The sequence below is a fragment of the Topomyia yanbarensis genome, chromosome 3, assembly GCF_030247195.1.
Source record: "Topomyia yanbarensis strain Yona2022 chromosome 3, ASM3024719v1, whole genome shotgun sequence".
NCBI classification, from domain to species: Eukaryota; Metazoa; Arthropoda; class Insecta; order Diptera; family Culicidae; genus Topomyia; species Topomyia yanbarensis.
The window spans coordinates 297370536-297398110 of NC_080672.1; the positions used below are offsets into that span (position 1 = coordinate 297370536).

The 27575-nt window shown below is 39.7% G+C and overlaps 1 protein-coding gene across 1 annotated transcript; it reads right to left on the reverse strand.

Moving 5' to 3' along the window:
* Positions 1-11094: 11094 nt before the first annotated feature.
* Positions 11095-26839, reverse strand: LOC131691640 (uncharacterized). The gene is made up of 5 exons (XM_058978201.1): positions 26712-26839; positions 26453-26636; positions 11873-13487; positions 11716-11806; positions 11095-11644 (listed from the first exon to the last, which is right to left on the reverse strand). The coding sequence occupies exons 1-5, from the start codon at positions 26828-26830 to the stop codon at positions 11344-11346; spliced, it is 2310 nt and encodes a 769-aa protein (XP_058834184.1). The 5' UTR covers positions 26831-26839; the 3' UTR covers positions 11095-11343.
* Positions 26840-27575: the final 736 nt, after the last annotated feature.

Below are 27575 nucleotides of genomic sequence, written 5' to 3' on the forward strand. Positions count from 1 at the left end.
ATTGTCATAAAAATCACATGAAACATCCACGGCACAGTGGATCAAAACAGCGTTTAAAGGTACTTAATTCATTGGAGTCAAAACTGTTCATATTAGCGATTTTACATATTCTACAATTTTTTTTGTGTGTAAAAAGCGCCATCTTTTGGCAACATTGTTGTTTTAAAAAATTGATCATAGTAGGCTATAAAAAATTTAATTTTTGAACCGAAAAAGATAGCGCTTGGCCGTCTTCGACAAAGTTGTAGAGGAGAGTATTTTTATAAATGTTGCAGAAGATATGTTGTCTCTGTCACTCACAGTTATTGAGTTATAAGATATTTTCTATGATGAAGTCCTCCAATTCTTATTTTTACTTATAACTTTTTTGTTTTTCGCGTTAACAATGTTCGAAGGTATTTTTTATCATTACAAAACACACAACTTTTTCGAATAAACAAAATAGCTGTGAATGCTGTGTAAAGTCTTATGGCTGATTTTGATTTTATTTTGACCTGTTTTTGAACCCGTGTAACTTTCCTATCGGCAAAAACTGTGATTATACCATAAATTATTCTAATAGTACTGGGTTTCACCTACAAAACGAAGGTAAAACCATTTGTCCATAATCACCCGTTCAGAAGTTATACCCTGTTGAAAGCTGCACATCTGGACCTCTTGAAGTCGCGCGTATGGCTCACTGAACGAGTAGGCGCTGGCGTTCAAAGACGCTTTCGCTTGTTTTTCTGTGTGACACGCACTCTGTGTACTAGCGCGTCTGCTGGAAGCTTAACACCGATATTGAATGATTTTCTAACGTGCACGGGTATATCAGCTAGTAAAAATATACAAATAGGCTTTCATATTATATATCTCGATTGAACCGTGTCAAATAAACCTTCTGAATAACAAACATAAACATCGTTAGAAACCGTACATTTCTTTCATAAACATCATTTTCTAACCTATAAAAACAATAACGGACGAAAGAATTTTACACCCGCTTGGTATTTACTCCTTCTACCATATTTCCCCCAAAATAATTCACAACGAAGAAAAATTCGCATCAATGTGCTCAAAGGTCTCTCTCCCTCACTCTCTCCCTTCCTTAGAGATCAGCGAATCGCACGATTACTGTTGAAGGAACGCAAGCTAAAAACCGACACGTAAAATATGGCACATGAAAATCGACTATAACGCTATTCATATTAGCAGTTTGCTGAACTATACGCGAACATTAGGGTGGTCTAAATTCCTAACAGTCGTGACGCTATATCGAATTGTCATAGTCAGTGTGCTTGTTTCAATCTATTGCATTCTCAAACAATCCTGGAGACAATTTAAAGAGTTGCGGTAAATGGTAGTTTACCAACGTGTGAACCACCCTAACACACCGCTGTGTCATTACAAAGCGATGATAATCGGTAGGTGAGGGTGGCTTCACTCTACATATAGATGAAAGCAACTAGGGCACCTGCGTCTGTGTTCCCCGGTTTGGTTTGGTGGGAAACGGGTGTATTGTTTCGCCCTCCTTGACCAGCACTGCATGAGTGACAGCCAAAAACAGCAGGAATATGCCGAGTGATATATCTACACCGATGTCTTACACTTTGTGGTCTTGGGGTTAATAGGATTTGGATGACATGCCGTTTCAAAGGTCGTCGAACAGAACAGAGTAATGAATGATATCTGAGATCCTACAGGTTTTGGTAAAGTAAGACGTCAATCCATTAATCTTCTGTCATATCATGTGCTCGGTGCTAGTGGGATAGTTTGCCGTTTCAATGAATAGTACGCATTTAAATATTTAGTGTACATTACATGAAATTCATCGCAGAAAACGAAACTATTTTTCGAGATTGAAACGAAATGTTTGTATATATCACGAATATTTCGTTAGTTGCACGATTTCATTTTTGTTCATCAGACAAACGCATGTTTTTCATTCGTTCTTTAAAGATCGATGTTTGGTAACATTAGGGTTACCAACCATCTTTATTTTGAAGGACATGTCCTTATTTTAGAGGTTTTCGGAAAGCGTCCTTATTTTACTTCAAATGTCCTTAATTTTAGTCTCAAACCTTGGCATATACAGGGTGGTTCAACATGAAGTTTTTTAACAGGGCATTTCTAGTAGTTAACGGGTACTAACTGCAAACTGTCATGCTATTGTAGTTTAGTATTGTTTGCCATTTCATAATGGAACGACTTACACTGGCTCACCATCTTCAAATTATTCAACTATATTTCGAAAATCAGCGATCTGTGGGAAATGTGTTTAGTGAACTCCAACCATAATATGGTCGACATCATCGGCCAACTGACTCAACTATTCGCCATACAACCAAAAAGTAAGCGTTGTAGTTCTTTTTATTGGATGATTAGCGTACAAATCGACCACATCCAGCACGCAGTGAAGAAAAAAGCGGCGGTGACGGTCCCCAAGCATTGGAAACCAACATTACTCGAGTAATTAGCCAGACACCATTCGAATCCGTCATCAAAAATTGGACCAGTTGAATGGACTACCTGAAGCGCCAACATGGTCAACATTTAAAAGAAATTGTTTTCAAACAATAAATGGCAAAAATGTTCTTTCGATTGACAAATAAACAATTCGCGATTCATTTTTTTACCAGATTAAAAAAAAAACGTCATGACGAATCACCCTGTATTAAATTATTCAGATCTACTGTTTTCCAAGAGAATCAATTTCAATTCCTTCCAGCGATTTTTTTGTTAATGCATACTTTCGGCGACTCATGGCAACCAAAATTTGTTTTATTCAGAAGTAACCAAAATTTGTTGGATAGCTCGATATAAGGTTTGGCCAAAGTGGTATCTTCGTTTGGTATTGGCACTACATCATTTATAATTAATTAATCTAATTTGTCTCGATTGAGATTCAACATGCCAGCTCAACCGCTGGAAAATTAGTCAGAATTCCGACTTTCTCAAGTGACATAACTGGCATAACATTTCGCAGGGATGTCCTTAATTTGCTCTCAGTCCATTTGGTAACCCTAGTAACATCGATTTTTTGCCTTACTCAGTAGAATAATTGCTCTGAAAACCGACTTTTTAACGAATGCCCGGAGGGCCGAGTGACATCTATTATTAAATTCAGTTCGTCGAGTTCGCAAAACGTCTGTGTGTATGTATGTGTGTATGTGTATGTATGTGCGTCTGTGTGTGTATATGACCACAATCGCGCTCACTTTTATCAGAGATGGCTGAACCGATTTTCACAAACTTAGTCTCAAATGAAAGGCACAACGTTCCTATCGGCTGCTATTGAATTTCTAGTGGATCCAACTTCCGGCTCCGGAATTACACGGTGATGAGTACGATCACACAGAAAATGTCGATTTTAACAAATTCTGCAATGAATGTAAAAAGGTGCAAATTATTTCAAAATGTGGCCACAACTACCTGAAATTGTAGTACTAGGTCACTAACAGCCATTCAAAGCCTCTTTGGCCACATTGGCCACCATCATCGGTTCCGGAAGCCCCGGCGGAAGTATCCAAATTCAGAATAACAGTTACATCGGTTTCTCGAAGATGGTCTGACCGATTGGACAAAACTTAGTCTCAAATGAAAGGTTATCCCCGGAAACTGATCCCGATCCGATCTCTGGTTCCGGAGTTACGGGTTGTGGCGTGCGATCACAAAGCAAATTTCGATTCAAAACGATACTCTGTTGAAAACAAGATAGGTAAAAATTTCGCTAAAATATCTCTCAAACAACTTACATTTGTAGACTGGAATATAGACTGAACCGTCCGGTCCCATATGAAATTCCCATATAAGCCGGAACTCAAAATATTTTAGCATTGAAAATGCTTTACTCTACTATATGGGGCTAGGTGTAAAACTAAAATCTGATTTCGAACTGCGTCACGAAAATGTGGCATAATTTTAAACAACTGTATCGCTGTCAATTGTTCAGAGAAGTCCAACTTAAAAATTGGTTGCAACTATAAATTGGTATTTGAACTGCACATTATTGAAAAATTCGTATTATTGTAAAAACATTGGGAAAATGTAAGAAAACAGACAATATTTTCGCTTACGTTTTGTTAATTATTGATGGATTTTCATGATTCGAACACCAATCGATTCAGAAAATTGCCAGGAAAAAATTGTTATCAAAGTTATCTGTGTATTTTATTAGCACACTATTGAAAAAACCGTAAATATGCAATAAATAGGAAAAACACATACAATTTTCACAAATTTGCGCAAGACTTTCCCAAACACGGATCGTATCTCGACATTCAAAAGCGTCCTACACAATTCATCGTTTGATATAAAAAGAATGTTTTTGATCGAATTCCTTCATTGCCATGCCTGCTCTGCTGGCAGAAACCAGTTGGATTATCGCTATTGTTGCTTGTGGGATAGCTCGTATATCTTTCATTAGATCACGAGCTACGGAAGGGGAACGTTTGTCTGTGTGCGCTGGAAGGATTTTGTTCGCAGCTTCAAACGACGATGGCGGAACAGAAGCCAGATGGCGAATTGCTGGTTTATGCCGTGCGTATCATCCGTGCAGGTTCCATAGGATTCTCGTAACGTATCCCAAAACATAGTTATTAACAAACCGTCCTTATTAGGACAAATACATAATGGAAAAAGAATTCAATTAGAAAATTCCTTTGTCCAACTTTTTTCTAGTGCATGTAGGGTTTCAAAACTATTTTTTCTTTAAAACGGTGCAGTCAAGAAACACGAAAAGCTTATTTTCATAAAGATAGGTGCTTTCATGACAGTGCTAGAAGCACTACAATTCTCCTAGAATAATCACAATAGTCCAATTACGTGGAAAACATAACCAACGACAGTCTAAATTGATAAGTTTTATCAGTTTTCAATAATATTGCACCACAACGAAGATATATGCAAAAATCATTTTCCGTCGTCAATGTAAACTGTCACTGGCAGCACTGCTCCATCGGAATCCAATGAGACTCATTGCAATAACTTCAGTTCTAGAGCTGATCCTTGTAACTGTTAATACTCAAATTAAAGGCAATAATCACATTAATGAGCCTTTCTTGTTTTTGTGAGCAAATCTCGCCTCAATCAAAAGTTATAGCTGTTTAAAAACGTTGTTGTCCACAAACAACATGGGCATGAATAGGTTAACTTGTACTAAGTTTGTGCTTGATAATTCTGTACCTTTACCAGTGAATTATAATATATGCAAATATTCTTCAAAATAATCTACCAATCCGATAGTTTCTCTAAACCTTTAAGAAAATCAGTGAATGTGGCAACCCTGCGACTAAGCGAAAGCCACACCAAAAATAATGATGAAAATATTTTTATTTCTCGCACAAAAGGATCCGTCTGCACCAAAAAGTTAATAAAAGAGATCGCCTTGTGTTACATAGTGCTCATTTGACATGAGCTGCGAAAGAGGAATGTTCGTCTGAGTGTATGCAGCAGAAACGAATTGCCGGCACGACATGGTTCGAATTGTTTCAAAGGATTCTGGTCCCGTATCCCAAAACATAGTTATGAACAAACTGTCCTTATTGGGACGAAAATATAATGGAAAAAAATTATTTGCGCCTTTAAGGGTTCATAATGCTGCATTTTAAATAACTGCGATCGTGTCTTGTACACAACCCTTTAATTTTTTCAATGGGGGGACTCCATGAAATTGCAGAAATCGAAATCGTATTTCTGATGCCAAACATCCCTTAAATGCATGTAACGTCGAGATTTTATGTTATCTCGAAAAACATTTTTTTTATGAAAATTGACTTTTTGGGACTTTGCCGATTTCCCACCTTTTTGCCTTTCTCATATAAAGAAAGGCTATGCGATCCCTCCAAGAATCGACTGCCCAACCGAGGCCCGGAGGGCTGAGTTTCATATACCATTCGATTCAGTTCGTCGAGATCGCAAAATGTCTGTGTGTATGTATGTATGTGTGTGTAAAATAATGTCACCCAATTTTCTCAGAGATGTCTAGATCAATTTTAACAAATTTCGTTTCAAATGAATGGTATATTGGTAATGGTAATGGACTTCCGGTTCCGGAGTTACGCGTTGAAGAGTGCGGTCACACGGTCAGTGATGTAATACATATCCATATGCTCAACATTTCTTAAATTTGTGGGTCTAGATCACTAATGACCAATCAAAGTAGCTTTGACCGCATTGGACTCATATGATGGATCTTGATGCCCCCTCTCGAAGGAATCTCGCCAAGCTCCCGAGCTAATGTCACAAATATTTCCCAGCAAACTCTTAACCGATTTATGCAAACTTGATATCAAATGAAAGATATGATACTTGGATTGCAATTGATTTTTTTTTTCAGTTCTGACTTTGGGTTCCGGAATTACAGCTTAGTGATTGCGGTAACAAAAAAATTGCTCATATAAACCGGTGCAATCGTAATACCTTATAGGGTAAAAATCTTTTGGGTGGCGGGTGGCACCGCAAATCGTGTTTTGTCGGAGACGTTCGGCAGTGGGCTTCATCGCCGAGTCGTTTGTCGATGTTTTGGGTGGAGGGGTTGCAGAGTGTTGTTCGGGTGATGCAGAGGTTTTGATCGGTTCGCTTCACACGGGGTTCTGAAGGGATTCGCAGGGATGGTGTTTTTTCACGCTGAAACCCCTAATCCCCCCCCCCCCCCCTCTTTATAAGAAGTAATACTCCCGATGACCGGCTATTCGAAGTTTAAAATATTTGTTTCGATTCTCGGAAATTGATTGCGAGCGACTTTCGTACATATTACTAAGATCATATTTTTATAGATGAATAGATACCTCTATTATATTCCACGCGGCTTTGTCCTTTTATGTAACGAACCGCGGTAGAATAATTATTAAAATGCCTATTCGAACTGCATTAATATTTCTACTGGAGGTCGCACACTTGAAAATGTTGATGTATCGTCGATAATTCATCGGCGGTTATCGCGATACTTGTGCGTTACTTTACCGTTTATCGGAGTTTAAGTTGAAGCGGTTAACATTCAATTGTTTAGAAATAACTACCTATTGAAAGACATATGTTTTTGCAGTTGAAAATCAATAGTTTCAGCATTTTCAATGCAAAGGGGGAGGGGAGGTGGTGGTCCAACGATGTGTCAAAATGGATTTTTTTCAACTTTTCTGGAAAATGTTTTTTGTTGAAGGGGAAGTTGTTGGCAGTTGAAAATCTATAGTTTTGGACATTTTCAACGCGCAGGAGGGTCCGACGATGCGTCAAAATGGATATTTTTTTCACCTTTTCGTGAAAGTTTTTTTTATTGAAGGGAAAGTTATTGACAGTTGAAAATCAATAGTTTTTGGACATTTCAGAAATTGTTTTGACTACGAAAAAACATTTTTTGAGCTATAGTGTCTTCAGCAAAGTTTATTTATAAACTGTTTCGCATTTTAAATCAGTTTGGTGATTAATCTCTCTAAAACTTAGAAGCAAATTAATGTTTGGTCATGTATGAAAATAAAAAAATAACTTTATTTAGCAAAGGTGTAGAGAATACCTATAGCATTAACTTCGCCGGAAAGGACTATGTGTCTATCTGTCGATTTTAATAAATATTTGTAAAGATTTCTATGGTAATCCTGAAAATTACTTTTTTCGAAATAACTTTTCCTGGTGAATTTGTAGAACTTCAAAATATTTTAAGATTTTGTTCTGCATAAGAAAATACACAATTTTTGTAATGAAAGTTCATTTGCATCTTTTACATCTTTGGAGTTATCGAATGTTTTAATGCCCAAAAGGCAATATTTTGGTATGGAAACCGCGAATTTCCACAGACGAAGCTATACCAATACGAATCTGTAAAGCAAACACTATCATATCCAGGGATAACCATTTGTCGCATGCTGTCTTTTTCACGCTAAATATACAGAGAAGACCCAATTTTATCAGCCTCCGATTTTTCTTCCCATGATTTTGTCTACGCCCGATTTTGTCAGCTTTTTGACCTGATTTTGTCAGCCTCATGTGAAAATTCGTTTGGTGGGCTCCAAAATAAATATATCTTTTTTTTTAATTTTGCGCTGTAAGAACTCCTTAAGGGAAATTTTACTAAATGATCAGAAAGGGTTATGAGACTATGTCAAGGTCAAGGGACTAGAGGAGAATATCCCCCCGTGGGGAGAGTGGTGGAGCGACGAGTGCTGCATCTGATAGCACCAGTGACCCCCCAGTAGTGGTAGGAAATAGCCCTACTAACGCAATGGACGGTCCACTATCCGCGATGCGCAAAGTGGTGGAGCAGCTCGATTCAATAATCGAGTTCACTAGCGCAAAGCAAAACATAAGCAAGGAGTTAAAGCAGAGTCTCCTGGAACTCCGGAAAACTGTTCGTGTCGCAAGACAGAAACAGCAGGCTTATGCCAAGAGGGTGGAATGTCGGGAGAAGTCCGACAGAGAAACCCAGACAGTGGCCTCCAAGAGGGAGGGAAGAGTGTGTGAATGACGAAATGAGGCAAGCGCATCCAGTGGAATTTGCTTGAATCTCCTATCAGGAGTAGAGTGATTATCAATTTATGTTTCAAACCATGCTTACTGTGGCTGTGCAACAAGTATACCTATATACGAAATTTCGCACTGAATTTCGCGCGGAATTTTGCTCTGAATTTCGCAAGGTATTTTCGCAAGGAATTTCGCACGGAATTTCGCACGGAATTTCGCACGGAATTTCGCACGGAAGTTCGCGCGGAATTTCGTATGGAATTTCACACGGAATTTCGCACGGAATTTCGCACAGAATTTCGCACGGAATTTCGCACGAAATTTCGCGTCGAATTTCGCACGGATTTTCGCACGGATTTTCGCACGGAATTTCGTACGAAATTTCGCTCGAAATTTCGCACGGAATTTCGCGCGAAATTTCGCACGGGATTTCACACGAAATTTTGCGCGGAATTTCACATGGAATTTCGCACGAATTTTCGCAAGGAATTCGCGCGGAATTTCGCACGAATTTTCGCAAGGAATTCGCACGGAATTTCGCACGGAGTTTCGCGCGGAATATCGCACGGAATTTTGCACGGAATTTCGCATGGAATTTCACAAGAAATTTCGCATGGAATTTCACAAGAAATTTCGCAAGGAATTTCGCGCGGAATTTCGCACGGAATTTCGCACGAAATTTCACACGAAATTTCGCACGAAATTTCACACGGAATTTCGCACGAAATTTCACACGGAATTTCGCACGGAATTTCGCACGGAATTTCGCACGGAATTTCGCACGGAATTTCGCGCGGAATATCGCACGGAATTTTGCACGGAATTTCGCATGGAATTTCACAAGAAATTTCGCAAGGAATTTCGCGCGGAATTTCGCACGGAATTTCGCACAGAATTTCGCACGAAATTTCACACGAAATTTCGCACGAAATTTCACACGGAATTTCGCACGGAATTTCCGTGCGAAATTTCGTACGCAAAATTTTGTGCGAAATTCCGTGTGAAATTTCGTGCGAAATTCCGTGTGAAATTCCGTGTGAAATTCTATTCGAAATTACGTGCGAAATTTCGCGCGAAGTTCCTTGCGAAATTCCGTGCGAAAGTCCGTGTGACATTCCATGTGAAATTCCGTGCGAAATTCCATGTGAAATTCCGTGCGAAATTCCGTGCGAAAATGCGCGGGAAAATCCGCGCGAGATTCCGTGCGAAATTCCGTGTGAAATTCCGTGCGAAATTCCGCGCGAAATTCCGTGCAATATTCCGTGCGAAATTCCTTGCGAAATTCCGTTCGAAATTCCGTGCGCAATTCTGTGTGAAATTCCGTGCGAAATTCCGTGTGACAATCCGTTTGAAATTCCGTGCGAAATTCTTTGAGAAATACCGTGAAAAATTCTGCGCGAAATCCGTGCGAAATTCCGTGCGAAATTCCGTGCGAAATTTCGTGCGGAATTCCGTGTGAAATTCGTGCGAAATTCCGTGTGACAATCCGTTTGAAATTCCGTGCGAAATTCTTTGCGAAATACCGTGAAAAATTCTGCGCGAAATCCGTGCGAAATTCCGTGCGAAATTTCGTGCGGAATTCCGTGTGAAATTCGTGCGAAATTCTGTGCGAAATTCCGTGCGAAATTCCGTGCGAAATTCCGTGCGAAATTCCGTGCGAAATTCCGTGCGAAATTCCGTGCGAAATTCCGTGCGAAATTCCGTGCGAAATTCCGTGCGAAATTCCGTGCGAAATTCCGTGCGAAATTCCGTGCGAAATTCCGTGCGAAATTCCGTGCAAAATTCCGTGCAAAATTCCGTGCGAAATTCCGTGCGAAATTCCGTTCGAAATTCCGTGCGAAATTTCGTGCGGAATTCCGTGCGAAATTCCGCGGGAAATTCCGTGCGAAATTCCTTGCAAAACTTTGTGCGAAATTCCGCGCGAAATTCCGTGCGAAATTCCGTGCGAAATTCCTTGCGAAACTTTGTGCGAAATTCCGTGCGAAATTCCGTGAGAAATTCCGTGCGAAATTCCGTGCGAAATTCCGTGCGAAATTCCGTGCGAAATTCCGTGCGAAATTCCGTGCGAAATTCCGTGCGAAATTCCGTGCGAAATTCCGTGCGAAATTCCGTGCGAAATTCCGTGCGAAATTCCGTGCGAAATTCCGTGCGAAATTCCGTGCGAAATCCCGTGCGAAATTCCGTGCGAAATTCCGTGCGAAATTCCGTGCGAAATTCCGTGCGAAATTCCGTGCGAAATTCCGTGCGAAATTCCGTGCGAAATTCCGTGTGAAATTCCGTGCGAAATTCCGTGCAAAATTCCGTGCAAAATTCCGTGTGAAATTCCGTGCGAAATTCCGTGCAAAATTCCGTGCGAAATTCCGTGTGAAATTCCATGCGAAATTCCGTGTGAGATTCCGTGCGAAGTTTTTTAGCGATTAAACACCTATGTTTTGATTCATACGAGGGCAACATGGTTTTCCAAACCTGCTGATCTACCAAAGGCATTGAACATGAGATATTTCTATATTTTGTTAAGTGTAGTTTTTATTATTGATTGACAAAAAAATCTACATTGTTACACTTTAACTTGAAGAAATAAATAACTTTACACGATACCAAGTATTACAATGTACGTCATATTTACACATTTGTACTGTGTATAGCTTGTGTATTACACAGGTTAGTTAATAACACTACTCGAATGAACTTTTACATTTTTTCTGTGGATAAAAACCATTTGCGGAGAAACATACGCCAGATCTTCCCGAACATTTTTATTCTGACCTTCATTGACTGATAGCCCGTTGCGCAACCGAAACACGCTGAACTTGTTTAACCAGAAACTGTTCTCAAAGCATAAAATATGTCAAACCAGCAGCGACCTAAAAGTTCAATACATCATTCAAAAACGAAACACCCCACCAACGTCTAGTGCTTCCCCGGGTGCACCTTCATCGGTGGGCAGGAGGTATAGCTGGTGCTGGTGGGGTCATCGTAAACTTCCTGGAAGTTGATCTTAATTTCCGACTTTTGCTTCTTCAATCGCTTGCTTGGGTGCGGTGGTAACGGCGGCGGGGGAGGATCTTTCGGGTAGTACTCCATCGAGGGACGCGAACGATTTTCCATCTTCCAGGAAATGTACTGGAACTGAGTAGCAGGGACAACGGCCGATACATAGCTGCGACCACTTTCAACACTGCTATCAGACACGCTGCGCTTATGGCGGAGTCTGATAAAACCGGGCGAGAAAGAAACAGAGATTAGATATGGTGGAATGACAGATCAATATGGTTTAATTACCTTTCCGTTTGTTCGGCCGCAACCGGCGTCATGTAACACTGGTTGGTGGCGCTTTTGTTCAATCGTAGATCCGCCGACATATTGCGGCATGCTGAGGGAAACAAAGACGCAAAGAGTTACTCTTGGCTGGATTCGCCCTTAATGGGGATGTACTCACCTTTTTTGTACGTCGTGAAACTATTGATAAAACAATACGTCATCACGATGCCAGTCAAAATGGCAACCAGTACGGAGGAAATCAGAATACTAATCACGATAATTTTATCATCTTCGGTTAGCCAGCTACGCTGTCCATAAGTCGGCAATAGTTTGTGTGGTAAGCAATCGAATGGTGAAATGCTGATTTCGTTCATGTAGAATATGCAGAAAATATAATTTTTATTCGGAGCAAGGTTTGTGATACGAACGGTTCGTCCACTGATTTCGGCACAATTTGAACTATCCTCGATGTTAATTGGAAATACGGTACTCGAAGATGTGTCGTAGAACCAAAGAATGAGCGAGTTGGGATAGTACTGTTCGAGCAGTACTTCAACGGCTCCCTCCTGTGCATCCGATACCACGAAGGTTTTGGACCGTTTGTGGATATTGATTTCTGATGTTTGGAAAACGTTGATAGACGTCACAGCTGTTGATAAACACTGTAGAGCGTACAGATTAACCTCAGTTGAAGATGGAGCATACGTGGAGCTGGTTGATGAAGGAGTAGGTTCAGGAGTAGGTGACGGCGATGGCTGAGAAGAGCTTTCGGAAGAAGTTGAATTTGTATAGGGCGGAGTAAATGTGCTATATGGTGGTCTGGTAGGGGTTATAGTTTCTGTAGTCAGAGGGTCTGTTGGCCTGTGTGTTGGTTTTCCGATAGTTGTAGTTGGCCCTGTTGATGTGGGATACGAAGACCTGCTATCTGTAGTCCATGTGGTGTCCGTTGTTTCTGGCGGTTCTGTCGAGGGCTCACCTGGAGTTACTATAGGACTTACGGTTGATTTACAAATGTCGACTGATGCTACTAATTCACCAGCTAGATCAGCTGGATTGTCACATGTAACATTGTCGAACATGCCAGGGTACGATACAATTAGGTCCTGTAAATAACTCAAACCACAATCACACACAAACGGATTCCCGTTGAGTAAAATTTTAACGCTCTTATCCAACACACTATCGAAAACTCCCTCATCCAAAGTTTTCAATTTGTTTCTTTCCAGATTAATCAGTTTAACCGTTGCGTTGATGCTCTCGATCACGCCTTTCGGCAGTGAATTAATTCGTGAATTTCTCAAATACAAATTTGTTAATTTTGGAAGCATCGCAAAACTGTCACTGCTGATAACATTCTCGAATACGTTGTTCTCGAACGAAACAGTCGCCAAGTTGTGAAGCTTCAATGATCCCGTGAACGGTGCTGGGCTCACTAAATTCAAACATCCGTCGACTGTTAGCCTCGTCAGAGAGAACACCATCGGACCCAGCACGTACGGTTCTACGACCTTTAGCGGCAGATTCTTCAGATTCAGCACTTTCAGCTGAGACAAGCCGATAAATGTGTAGCCCTCCAAGCGAGTGATTTGCAGCGAGTCCAATGTTAGAGTGGATGTTCCGTACAGGCAACCAGCGTCAAATGATCCCGGTGCGATCTCGATTATTTGCGAGGCTTTCAGTTCCAGTTGATCGATGTTTATGTCCACGTCCAGATCGAGCCAGCTGTTGGAGATTCTTTCGTCCTCTACGAAAAGGTTGTCGATGATAAGGATGATATCACTGCATAGCAGGTCCTGGAATGGAAGGAAAGTGGATTATTTAATAACGTTGGTTTGGTTTACTGACAAGAATGTTTAAGTTTGTTTGTAAAAATATATGAAATATTCTCAATGGAAACAATAAATTCCGAAAAAAACCGCTTAATTCACCTAGTGGTGTAATTGTTCTTTTCTCATTTATCCAAACTACGATTCCATATAGCATATTATGTTCAATAAAATTGTCGAAATGTCTATTACTTGTTTGGATACTCTCGGATATATTAGTTAGTACGTGGACACGTCTGATTTGGTTGATCGTCAAGGTATAGGGTAAGGTGGGGCAAATCCCACCGTTGGGTGAACCCGACCCCCTTCTGTTATCGAAAATTGGAAGCACTACTCGAACTAATATCAATGTTGTCGTGTAGAGCATCGAAAATGATCATAATGGTGACATGACAGCATTTTATTAGTCTACATTGAGATACTCAAACGACAATAAGTGTGTTTTAACAACTTTTGATTTGGTTTTTCTGCATCATTGACTACAGGATATTTCTGATTGTTAAAGTGATTGCATAAAAAATGCAAGTAGATTTAAATTCTTTGATTTAAGTCCTACAAAGTGCATAGATGAATTTAGTCAAACTTTTTTCATAATTTTTTAATCGTGTCGTAATGAAAAATAGCGCGGTAGGGCAAATCCGACCTCTAAATAGTCAAGTAAATCCGACCGCTTTTTTACTAAGAAAATGTTTATTTATCGATTTGAAAAATATTTTTAATGCTATTTATTATTTTTTTGCACAATGGTTCATAGTTACAAACGAAAAACACAAAAACATGATGAATATAGTATTCGTCGAGCAATTGGTCCGATGAAAATGGGAATATTTTTACGTGCTGCTGCTCGTGATTGCGACATTCCAAGATTGACATTGAATTTCATTTTCTTCATGTTACAATTCAATGACATAACATTCATCGATTTATCATTTATCATTGAATAACCATAAAATAATATCTGTACTAAATCAATCAAAAACATAGGCGGTCGGGTTTACCCCACCATTTTTAAAAACAGCGAAAATGAACCTTTTAGTAAAATGCTTGTATCTACAAATTTTCTAAAAATAAAATGTTATACATAGAAAGTTGCCCAGAAGTCTAACCTTTAATTTGGTATATAAAACGACTTGATCCGATGTAAAGTGAGCATTTTACAGCCAAAACCATTTACTAGGTCGGATTTGCCCCACCTTACCCTAACAATTATCATTCTATGTACAAAACCTGATCGGCACAAAAGTATATTTTTTTTACAATGAAGAATGCATTTACGCACTGACCCGGTACACGTGCTTAGTAGCTGCCAAGCTACCACACGGAAGTGTACTGGAGTGTCGGACTCGATCAGGACTAAACTACCTAACGGGTAATACCGACTAAACTCCATTGGGCTTCGCCATCTTTCCCCCAGAAACTACCTTCCGGCATTACTTTTGGGGGGGATAGCAGTACTTAATGTACTCACTCACTCTCGCTCACGCACGCACACATCCAGTATGAGGCATACTTGGGTGCACACTCTGTCACACGCTGACGCTCGCTCTGACACTCCATGTGAGGCTTACTGGGGCCTCCGCGTGCCCAAACCTGTGGAGGTGCCGTCGGAAGCAGCCATCCACATGGGGTCTACCAGCTCGATATGTTAGGTATCCGGTGAGTCCACCTACCTTTCGAGGAGTTATCCCACTCGCGCTGCCATCTGGCGACCGAAGCCACCCTGGTACGCTCGCGGACTCCTCTACGTGCGGTATCACACGATGCATCCTGAGACACATCAAGCGGTAGGAGCTCTCCAGTTTCCGAAGGTAACTGGTTGCTCCCAGTGCTCTCGCCCAGGAAGGGCCGCCGTACCTAAGGATAGATGCGGCAACGCCTGCCAGTAACCTACGTCTACTGGCGCACACCTTAGAGCTGTTGGACATCATCCTCGATAATGCCACAACAGCCGTCGAAACCCTCTTGCACGCATAGTCGACATGGCTGCCGAAGGTCAGCTTGTCATCTATAATGACCCCAAGAATCTTCAGACTTCGCTTTGAAGTTATCACGACTTCTTCCACTTGGATAACTGCATGTTGTACCGATTTGCGATTGTTGACGATAACCACCTCCGTGTTGAGCGAGCTCCAGGCCTCTCGCGCTCATCCATTCCGCCACCAGTCCCCCAAGGGTACATCATCGACGAAGCCGAAGTCTTGACACGAGGAGGGAACTTTAGTCTCAGAACCCCGTCATCCATAAGGTTCCATAATACCGGGCCCAGAATCGAGCCTTGCGGGACCCCTGCGGTAATAGGAACGCTTCTCTGACCGGCATCGGTCTCGTATAATAGTACACGATTCTGGAAGTAGCTTTCCAAGATCCGGTACAAACCCAGCGGCAGGCTAAGTCGGCGTAACGAAAGCGCGATGGCATCCCAGCTTGCGCTATTAAATGCATTCTTCACATCAAGTGTCACTAACGCACAGTATCGAATACCTCGCCTTTTCCGTTGGATCGCTCTCACGGCGGTCTTTACCACTGAGTTGATAACGTCCACCGTGGACTTCCCCTTTCGAAAACCAAACTGATTGCTTGACAGGCCGTCAGTATCTTCTGAGTACGGGGTTAGCCTGTCCTCTCAAGCAGTTTGCCCGCCGTGTCGAGCAGGCAAATCTGTACGCCGAAGGGTCACCCGGCGACTTCCCGGCCTTCGGCAACAGTACCAATTTCTGCCTTTTCCATCTATCCGGAAAACGGCACTCGTGAAGGCATCTCTGCATTGATAACCTCAACATGTTCAGGTTCGCTATGATTACTGTCTTGAGAGAGCTGTTTGAAACTCCATCAGGCCCTGGAACTTTGTTCGTTGCTAGGGAATTAGCCACTGCGAGTAACTCTTCATTCGTCACCGGGGCCACCATTTCGGCCGCACCCACAATGCCTTGCGGCGCAGGAGGCCAGGGATTTGTGGCTCGAGACGGGAAGAGTACTTCGATAATCCTCGCCAACCGGTCCGGAGACCGTTCGGGGAGTGAAGAGCATCTTTTGGTCTTAGCCATCACGATCCTGTAGGCGTCACCCCACGGATTCGCGTTGACACCCTCTCACAAGCTGTCGAAACACGCACTCTTACTGCTCTCGGTGCGGGCTCGTTGCGTCCTACGTCTAGCTTTGAGGTAGGCTGATCGTAGTGCTGCAATCTCGACACTCCACCAATATACCGGGCGTCTGCCATTTCTTGGCAGGGTTTTCCTCGGCATGGTGGCGACGCACACGCGTGATAAGACAGCTACCAGCGCATCCCCGCTTAGATTGTCGGTGTTGATCTCCAGTCCCAGGACTGCAGTGAAAACTTCTCTGTCGAAGTAATTGGTCTTCCACCAGCGTACCTGGCAGGGATCAACCGCCCTCGGATGCTGCATACCATAGTTGATCTTAAAGCGTATTGCTAGGTGATCGCTATGGGTGTAGGCCTCGTCTACCCTCCAGTCCATGTCTAGAACCAGACCCGGGCTGACAAACGTTACGTTAATTCATGTCTCGACCCCATTTCTACAGAATGTGCTAGTGGAACCATCATTGACTAGCACTGCGTCGAGTTTCGCAAGCGCCTCCAGTAGCGCTAGGCCCCTTCTATTTATACAGCGGCTGCCCCAATCCACTGCCCAAGCATTGAAATCTCTGTGACGAATGAACGACTAGATCAGACGAGAGCCTGTTGATCATCTGGTTGAACTGTTCTATAGGCCACCTTGGTGGGCATAGCAGCTACAATAGAACACACCATTGATCTTGGCAATCGCGACATCCTCCGCAAAGGAGTGTACTACATCTTGGATCGGGAACCGTCCCGTTGTACAAATTGCCACCATCCTAGACCCGTTCACCACCCAATTGCCGTTATCGGCAGGGATGTTGTACGGGTCGGATAGGAGGGCGACATCTGTCCTCGACTCCTGATCAGCCGATCTTCAGCTTCCCTCTCTCGATGACCTTTTTGGCTTCCGCAACCAGTAGCCTGAAATAGGCTACCAGCGTGGCAAAGAGTCCCTCGACGAAGTCGTCTGCCTGGATTACCGATCAGTTTGCCCTGGCTAGCTTGATTTCCTAACCCTACCGCAGAATCCACCTCCATTTCCTCTCCAACTCCCATTGCACCTCCGGTCGGTGTATTATGGTAGTCGTGTAGAATTTTCTTGATTTCTGTAATTTTCGTTATCAATGTTGGTGGTTTATATAAAATTATTTCTATCAAATGTTCTTGTGCATTCGAGATTATTTTAAAGTTTTCAATTGATATCATTTGGAATAAATTGTCGTTAATAGATAGCGCGATTTTCTGTTGGTTAAGGTTTTTCAATGTTTCTTCTAATTTTTGTAGTGCAAACTGTAACGTTTGACTTCCGTTTAATATTTGTTTAATTTGCGCGATGTATTTCTCATTTTTCTTTATAATAAATGTCATTTCTTTCTTATCGATTTTTGTTTCTAGTTTTAATAATTTGTTAGTTTCTGTTGGGTTGTTGGTCATATACGTCAAGAGGTGATCAATCTCTTTCGGTACGCCATCTTGTTGTGCAGGATTATTTAATGGTTTACGAGTCATAGACCTCGTTGTTACTCTTAGTATGTTTTTTAACTCATCCGATGTTGTCACTATTCGCGATAAAGCATCGGGTCCTACATTTCCTTTGCCTGGGAAAAATTCTATTGTAATGTCATATTCTTCTAAATCAAGACGCATTCTTGTTACTTTATAAGTTGGGTTTTTCATTCCGAACAGATAAACCAATGGTCTGTGGTCTGTTCGTACTGTAAATTTTCTGCCATACATATAAGTAAGGTTTAAAGTAGTTAATAGCCCAATGAACGGGTGTTAACTCTTTCAAAATAACAGGTTTATTTTTTTCTCCTGGTTCAAAAGTTTTGCTGGCATAATCCACTGGTAAATTTTCATGTTCTGTTTGTTGAGCTAAAACTGCTCCGCATCCTATGTCTGAAGCATTTGTCGTGAGTATAAATTCTTTTGAAAAATCTGGGTGTTGTAGTATTGTAGGTGATAGTAAACAATTTTTCAAGGTGGGAAATGCTTTTTGGCAATTTTCTGTCCATCCAAATTTTGAGTTTTTCTTAAGAAGTTGGTTGGTACAAATTTTCTGTAGTAGTTGCAAAAAGCTACGAATCGTCTAACTTCATCAGGATTGGTTGGTATTGGGTAATTCAGAATAGTGTTAAATTTTGAGTCGTCGGGTAACATACCTTGGTATGTTATCTTATGTCCAAGATACGTCACTTCGGTGTTGAAAAATTTGCATTTTTGAGCGTTGCGTTTTAAATTATAGTATCTCAAGCGTTCAAACACTTGTTGTAAATTTGAAAGGTTGTGGTTTATTGATCATCCAATAACTAGAAAGCTAATTCAGGTGTTAATCCTGCCATGGCAATTGTCATCATACGTTTAAAGATGTTTGGGCTTATATTCAGTCCAAATGGTAATCTAGTGAACTGATAATGTCCACTTCTTGTTGAAAATGCTGTAAATTTTCTGGATTCTTCGTCGAGGGGTATTTGGTGGAATCCTAACATAAGATAGAGAGTTGTAACAAATTTGGCTCTACCAAGTTGGTCTAGAATATCGTCAATTCTTGGTAATGGGAAGTTGTCTGCTAAAATTTTCTTGTTCAGTTGTCTAAAATCGACAACTAAACGCCATTTTTTGTCATTATTGTTCGATTTTTTGGGTACAAGCAGAATTGGTGAATTATAAGAAGATATCGAGGGTTCTATTATTTTATCTTGAAGCATTTTATTCACTTGTTTATCAATTTCGTCGTATTGCCAGTGAATTGTTTTATAGTTAGGTATGTAGACAGGAATATTATTGTTAAGTGTAATGTTCTGGGAATAAAAATTAATTTGGGTTACCTCTTCTTCGGGATCTTGATATTTATTAATTAATTCTATAAACTTGTCTCTAGCATATGGCGGAACTTGTTTCAGATTAACCCATTATTGCCCAACTTATTTTTCATGAGAATCGCAAATTGACTTTTCCGATCGGAAAAAAAATGATGTGGTCATTCCAGCAAAATTGTTTTTATACACAAAGTAGCTGACATAATAAGAAACAACGGGTGAAAATTTCAGATTGATCGATTAATTAGTTTCTGTGATATCGTGATCGCCGCGAATGAGCTTTTCAACAAAATACAACTACGAGATAATCGAGTTTTACTGTCCGTGCAGCGAGTCAAAGGTCCAGCGTATCAAACACTACGCACCGCCTACGAGTGGTCTATGGGTAGCGGTCTATGAATAGCTGTAACTCAAGTTGTAGTATTCCGATCTTAATGAAATTTTGTGAAAGTTTTCCTCAGCGTATGTAGTTTTAGAATATCTAATTTACAAAAATTCTTTTTTTTTCAAGCTGAGAAAAATGTGTAACCACCTAAGGGAAAATTGAATAAAAACAAAACATAAACACCGGTTCAATCACTATAATTTCTTTAAACATATTCTGTAAGAGTACTCATTGACAAAGCATGTTCTGCGTTATTACTTGAGTAATAGGAGTTATTCTTAGCACCTACTATATATAGTAGGTTGGGCAATAATGGGTTAATGTTCTTGAGTATAGAATTGCATCTGTTATCAATTTTATTTTTAATTATATTACTGTTACTTGTGCTTAAAATGGAATAATCATGTAAAGGGCTTAAAGTAGGATTAAATTGTGTGTATGGTATATACATTGGATAATTTTTCGTATTTACAAATTTTACAAATGGTTTTGTTTCAAATATTATCGAATTTCCATAAAAAACACCTGACCAAATATCTTTGGAGTGTACTACCATATCCTCAGAAATTCTTAAATGTGGTATTCTTCTAATGACTTCACTACGGCTAGGAAGCATGAAGCCTTTATTTAAATTATCTTCTATAGGTATTGATATTTGTATATTCTGTATATTGAATGTAAGTATCCAACATTCATAATCGATGATACATTTATAATTGGCTAAAAAATCACGACCTAAAATACCGTCAGCTTGAATCGGCAAATTAGGGTTTACTAGATGGAAATCATGGTTTAGTTTAAGTGGATTGTTGAAACATAATGTAGCATTAGTTATTCCTAAAGTTTCTATGCTATTTTCGGTTATTCCGATTAATCTAATTTTATCACTAGTATTTACATGTTGGTCTGGGTGGATATTTTGTGCTTTGAACAATGAAATATCTGCACCTGTATCAATGATGAAGCTACCACCATCGTCACCAAGGTTTTCCCCGCAACATGAACCAATCTTCGCCGTACAGTGAGGAGGATGATCACGAAGAAGAAGCTCGAATCACCGAAAAACAAATGATCGAGAAGGCGAATGCCAAGAAAGTGAAGGACAAGCCCCAAACCTGATTCTGAAAACAGCTATACAGGAGAACCCGGATACGTTCAGGATGATCCGATAACTGGAAGCGACAGAAGCTGATGTTGCTTCCGGTGCAGGGAAAACATGGAGATCTTCCAACGTTTAAGTCAATATGTCTCTTGGTACTGTTAGAAAGAGCAATCCTAAACAAGCTAACCAAGTACACGGACCGTGAGAACGGCATGTCATGCAATTCGGCTTTCTTATAGGCAACTCTACAGTGAACCATTGTGTGAGCTGTGGAGACAGCAGAGATAAGGATATCGCTATTGCGTGGTGGTTAGCTTAGACGTGACGAACACTTCAATAATGCTAGCTGGAAAGCAATCGCCCATTTTCTGTACAGCATGAGTAACTCTGCAGTATATTACAGAGCTACTTTCAGGACCGAACACTGATCTACGAGACAGACAAGGGAGAAAGACAACTACGACTGACGTTCCTCGGCCCGACGCTGTGGAACGCAGTGTACGATGAAGTATTGAAGCTGATCCTTCCCAGAGATGTAACGATTTTCGGTTTAGTGGATGATGTACTGTTCCAAGTAATCGGATAATCACTAGAAGAGGTGGAGGCACTCGCCACGGAGACAATTGCCCATCATAAAACAGAGTTGGTGTTGACTAACAGCCGAAAGACAGCAACAGGCGAAAATCGCGATCGGAGAATATATCATCGACTTGAACTTTTAAAGTCACGGCGATTATGCTAAGGGGAAGGCTGTGAGAGCAACTACAGTTTTGCTTGATGTGCCAGTTTACTGGGCACCACGAACCATCGCCGGACCGAAGTCCGTCAGGAGACTGGTTCCACCGTCAGAGACTAGATCGAGTTGGTCGAGTGAAACGCCAGCGGTGGGTCGTCGAGTTTTCAGCGAACAACGAACTAGAAGCTACGCTCCATCAGGTATCGCCGAACCGACCTCGCCAAGTACTGATTGGCCTTTTGAGTAGGGTTTATGGATTATTCGAGTAGATTGTGAGAAAACTGGGAGCTAAATGACTCACGCAACGGGCATTGGTATCGGGAGATATTCCGCCGTTGAGGAATAAATGGCTCATTGAGATAGCTCGTGAAAACAGAAACTGTTTGTTTGTTTATTTAATTGAAGGCTTTAACGTCATGATTCATTCGCCTTATCAGAAACTAAATGGCTCACAGAAACGGGAGACAAATGGCTAACGGAAGTTCTCCGCTTCTTCTTAACTTGTAAGGCATATTGTAACTCCAGTTCCCGAGCAGAATAATGTGCTACCATTGTCAAGAACTTAATGCAACTGCTCTCACAAGTAAGCCGCTACTCACGTTGGCAACAATCAATAAAATCCCATAACTAATGCAAAATTTTAATCCTGCCGTTGCAAAACACTTCAATTCGAGGTCCGCCCTATTTATGACCATGATGTACAATATGTGCTAATTTTGTTTGATATACAAAATGTTCATGACACAAACAAGAAATAGTTCCCTTTTCTAACGAAAAGAATATGTTTCTTATTGATTTCAGTTTTCATACTTTTTATGATATTACGTAAGAAAGAACAAATCCTCCCTCCCTTCAGATAAGCATTTGTAAAATATTTTGAAACTTCCCCTCCCCACATATACCCTTACATAATTAGTGTATAGCCTTTTATGAAATATTCAATTATACCGCCGGAATCCTCATCGGAATCGAAATACGGAACATCTAAGTTCGGTCGTATCATGTTCAAAATTGGTTATGGGTCATTTCTCGCGAAGTGATCAAAAAAGATGCATACTTGAAATCGACCGTCACGGATTTGAACCAAATTTGGAGAAATTGTTCGTTTAGGGCCAATATATAAAAACCCAAAATTTTGTGTCAATTGAACCACCCCTCGAGCCATGGGAGCATCCCTCGTTTTGACAAATTGCCAAAACCCTTTCTCTTTTGATCATATCTTCGGTTCTAGTTACTCTAGAATCAAACCGCATGATGGTTTTTCGAGAAAATTGTACAAGGAGTCTAGAAACAATAATAATTTTTGGCAGCAGTGCTGCCAACTATGCGATTTTTTTCAGTTAAACATTATAAGTTAATTTTTCTCTCAATACATATATTTAAATTTAAATCTAATGCCATCGTGTTCCTCAGACATTTTTCCTTAAAGCACTTAAATTCTCTATGTAATTTGAGCGCATCCTAATATATACCGTTTAAATAGAAAAAACTCATAATTGAGAAAATCTTCAAACTGTCATAAAAATCAGTCCTGATGTTCTAGAAGTAAACAAAATTTCATCATTTCTCATATACTTCACAATAAATTATGTGTGAACTTAGAATACTCAAGCTGGTTTTTATTGTCGTGCGCTTCCGATTTTATATGGGAAATTGAGATTTTTTTGCTTCAAAACAGAGTATCTCAGGACAGGCTTAAATTTATTTTGAGGTTATAAGTGTTTTTTAATTAAAAATGTCTGAGAAACACGATGGCACTAGAATTTTCAAAATTAGAATATATGTATTGAAAGAAAAATTAACTTTAAATGTTCAAAAAATCGCATAGTTGGCAGCACTGCCGTCAAAAATTAATATTTTTTCAAGATTTCTTGATATTAGAATTAATAGAACCGGAGATATGACCAAAAGTAAACCACGGGTTTTGGCAATTTATCAAATCGGGGGGTGCTCGCATGGCCCGACGGGTCATTCAATTGACACAAAAATTTGGGTTTGGCCCTAGATGAAAAATCCCTCAACATTTGGTTCAAATCCGTGAAGGTCGATTACACGTGCCTTGATTACTTCGCGTGGAATGACCCATAAATTTTCCTGCATTAACTTTCGGCCATGAGTTTTATCATATTTCTTCGGCGAGGGATTCCATGAGAAACCGGCCGACCACAAAATATGACCATCGTCAATTCGAACGAAACTTTGAAGTTGTGTTCGGTTTATGAATCTCCATGATTTTCTCTGAAAATTGCAATATTTTGATACAAGAGCAATTTTTCAAAAGGGCGTAAACATTTTTACGCGCTTTAATTTCAAATTTTTTTTGATCGATTACTAACTTTCCGAAAACGAGTCTCAGAGAATAAATATTTATGAACGAAAAAAATATACACTGAAAAAATATTGTGCCATTTTTCACAAAAACAAAAATTTGTGTTAAAAATCTAAATTGCAAAAAAAACCTATTTTTCTAATTTTTTTTATTTTGTCAACGAAAATATAAAGAGAAAAAAACATTTTGAATGGGATTGTATGATGGAGAACTTATCGGTAAAAAAGTTTTTCTAACAATAACTTTATACATGTTTTTAAATTTGATACTAATTGACATACAAAACTGTAATTTTATTACAGAATATAATTACAGAATATAATTTTATTACAGAATACAATTCTATGTATCATTTTGAATCGAAATGAATTTAACCAAAATTTTCCAAAAGCGATAGTTTTTGAGATATTTGGAATTTTGTTCCAACAAAAACAGTTCATTCGTGTGATTACGTCCTTTTTTACAGTTATTCGCGTTACCCCATCATAAAATGTCAAAAATTAAATATTTATCGTTATAAAGATGTAAAAGAAACTTTTTCAGTATATTTGGGTCATGGAGCAACTTTCAATAAATTCTTTTTCTTAACAACTTTTTAAATATTTTTATAATTGATACTATTTGCACTCCAAAATACCATTTTCATTTTGAATATGATTCTAAACGCTATTTTAAATCAAAATGCTCATAACAAAAATTTTCTTAAATGTGGTTGTTAACGAGATATTTTTAATTTTGTTTTAACAGCACAATTCTTTTGTTTTATTACGACCTTTTCAGAAGTTATTCACATTTCTCCAACAACAACAATAGGTTTTTCCACATAACATTTCGTGTAACTTCTCTTTTGATATCAAGGCGATATTATAACCCATTTGAAAGTTACATGAAATATATTTTTGTCGTACATAAGTATTTATTTCCTGAAACTCGTTCTCAGAAAGTTTTGATGTATTTGTAAAATAATACACTTAGAATTTTTTACGCCCTTTTAAAAAATACTCCTTAGTCTGAATAATTTTACTGATAGTGGAAAATTTTTAGTCTTCCATGCCGGTGAAACGTGTAAAGTTTCATAGGAGTCTAAGCTGGTCGGTCGCGATTTTAAATATTTTCGGACGGATCTTCGTGGAATTTCTCGCGTTTAAGCCCATTTTATTAACTCCATCTTTTTCCCAGCTGCGTTAGCAGTCTTGTAGAAGGCCTTCTTTATAATCAAAAAGTAACGTACGATGGGCCGAATATAAAAGTAATTTGGTGGATCGATGTCTTTTTCAAGGAAATCTTTTACCTTTTCCGTGAGCCAATCCGACCAAAATACTGGAGGGGCTCTACGCTTCTCATATAAAGGCAAAAATGCAATGTCTTCTGCAGACACTCACGTCGTTAGAATTCCGTAGTTATAGTTCCGATAGTTTAAAAATATACTACACATTAAACCACAGGAACATATTGCTTGCCATACCGACACTTTTCGACTAAATTTCTCCACTTGAATCGACTTGCTCATATACGAAATTTGCGGGCTATTCTTGTAGCTCGTTGCTTTTGTGGTGAACTTTGTTGTGTGTTTTTCTGCTTTTTGTAGGTCTTCGGGTTGTTCGGTTTCTTGATACGTTTGATCATTCCAACACTCGTTTTTGCTTGGTTTGCGAATTCCTGTACCAACATTGATTTATTCTTTCTAATAAAAGATATCGCTCTATGGTCCGGCTTAGAGTTGGAAGATCCGGGTTTTCTGCATCGTTTATGATGGATTTTACACTCGCGCTATGAATTCCAAAGCACTTCGCTTGTTTTCGCATAGTTACACCCTGTTCACGTAACCTTGAATCCGAAACCTCAATTACAACCGAACCGTAAGAGTACACTAAACCGAAAAAGGAACTAAGAAGCCATCAAATTGTTAACTTTAATTTTAAGAAAATATCAGATTCTAACTCTTTTGACATTTAAAGCTAACGCAAGTGCCATGTCAAACAAACTAAGTGAATAAAAAAAGACCCGACGGACGTCTTTTTAGTATTCAGTATTCGGATCAGTCATGATAACGCATTTAGCCATATAAAAAAAGAATTTTAAAAACTGAAATTTCTCCATACAAAAAAGCACTCTATCAATCCCTCTTTCGTTAATTAGCATAATCTTCGTAGATCATGTTCTCAATGTATCAGATCAGTAATGGAATTGCTTCTTGTGATTACTATACTCAAACGCTAATTACCATGCGCCTCCATTTTTATTAAATTTTAAGAACACCTAGAACCTAGATATCTGGACAATAATTCAACCAATACGTAGTTTAATTTAAAACTTTTGAATTTTTGGTAAAATTTAGAATTTGATTTAAAACTATTCAAGAAAAATATTAACATCCTTCATCTTTGAAAACATTTTTGAACCTGGCCTTCTGCGCACCTTTAACAACCAGGTAACGTCATTTGATGAATATATTGTAAGGCTGTTCTTTGAAGCTTACCGCTAGAATTTTCCGGATTTTTCCCGAAATCACCTTCACATCCATTCCTTTGCAAACAATCTTGCACTCTCCAGTCAGCGTACAGGAATGATCGATTGCTACAGCGAATCCACTGGTTCGGGCTGCTGTCACTTGCTCATCTGCATAATCCAACTCAACAGCATCCAACATCGTATCATTTTCACTAGAAAACCACAAACTGAATGAAATCAACTGGGCGGTTTTGAAACTGACTCAAATATCACAACCCAAAACCTACTCGGCATCGATGACGGCACCAGAAGACTGCTGCCGGAAAATATCTCCCATGACCCAGGCGATCAAGATGGAAAAGCAAATCACACAAAAAACCGCAGGTAAACAGCGCTTCCGTTTCATTTTACAGCACAATTTCGATTTCCTGCGAATAAATTTATTGAAATCACTGCACTTTTCAACTTTCCCAGGAACGGGAACACACCTTTTCTTGCTATCACCGACCGGTGGAACGTTCACGTTGAACGATTTGCTGTTCATTAACAGATGCATTCCCGAGTGCCGGATTAATAAGATTGCTTCCGATCGAATCCAGTACAAATACTCAACTAAACGAGGATTCCGGAGAACTTTCACCATGAATTTCCCTCCCTATCCTTTCAATGCTGGCTTATCAGGAAAGTGTGGAAAGTACCGTCCAACCCAATCGAATCGAATTTGCTCTAATCAATTGGGCAAATAAACAGTACTCAGTCGGTGAAGCCATAAATTCGTCGATATTTGCTGTATGTAAATTGCGAACAAAGTGATATGGCTTTGTTTTATCTATCACCATCCCCCATTTGTGGTGTGAACAAACGAGTCAGGACAGACGACTGATAACATTCGACGCTTTCGAATTGCTCTGTGTGCTGATGGTATTTTTTTTCTGTAATGGTTGTAACCACTGACAGCTGTTATGATCTATGGAAGGATGGTGATGGAAATCATGGAAATGTATTCAAGGTAATCAAGTTGAGTGTTAATAGCCTACAGTGAGGGATTATTATTCACAACAAAAAGTTGTTTGTTACGGTTAGATGACTCGTTGAAATGAAATAAAAACAGTTTTCATAAATATCCCCGAAAGTAAACAAATGAACAGAAA

Bases quoted from the DNA above. Each gene is read 5' to 3' on its own strand.
- LOC131691640 (XM_058978201.1), bottom strand. From the start codon at position 26,830: ATGAAACGGAAGCGCTGTTTACCTGCGGTTTTTTGTGTGATTTGCTTT. The intron at 11,807-11,872 runs GTGAGTACATCC...TGTTTCCCTCAG, and splicing joins TTTCACGACGTACAAAAAAG to CATGCCGCAATATGTCGGCG. The intron at 11,645-11,715 runs GTAATTAAACCA...CGGTTTTATCAG, and splicing joins GCGGCCGAACAAACGGAAAG to ACTCCGCCATAAGCGCAGCG.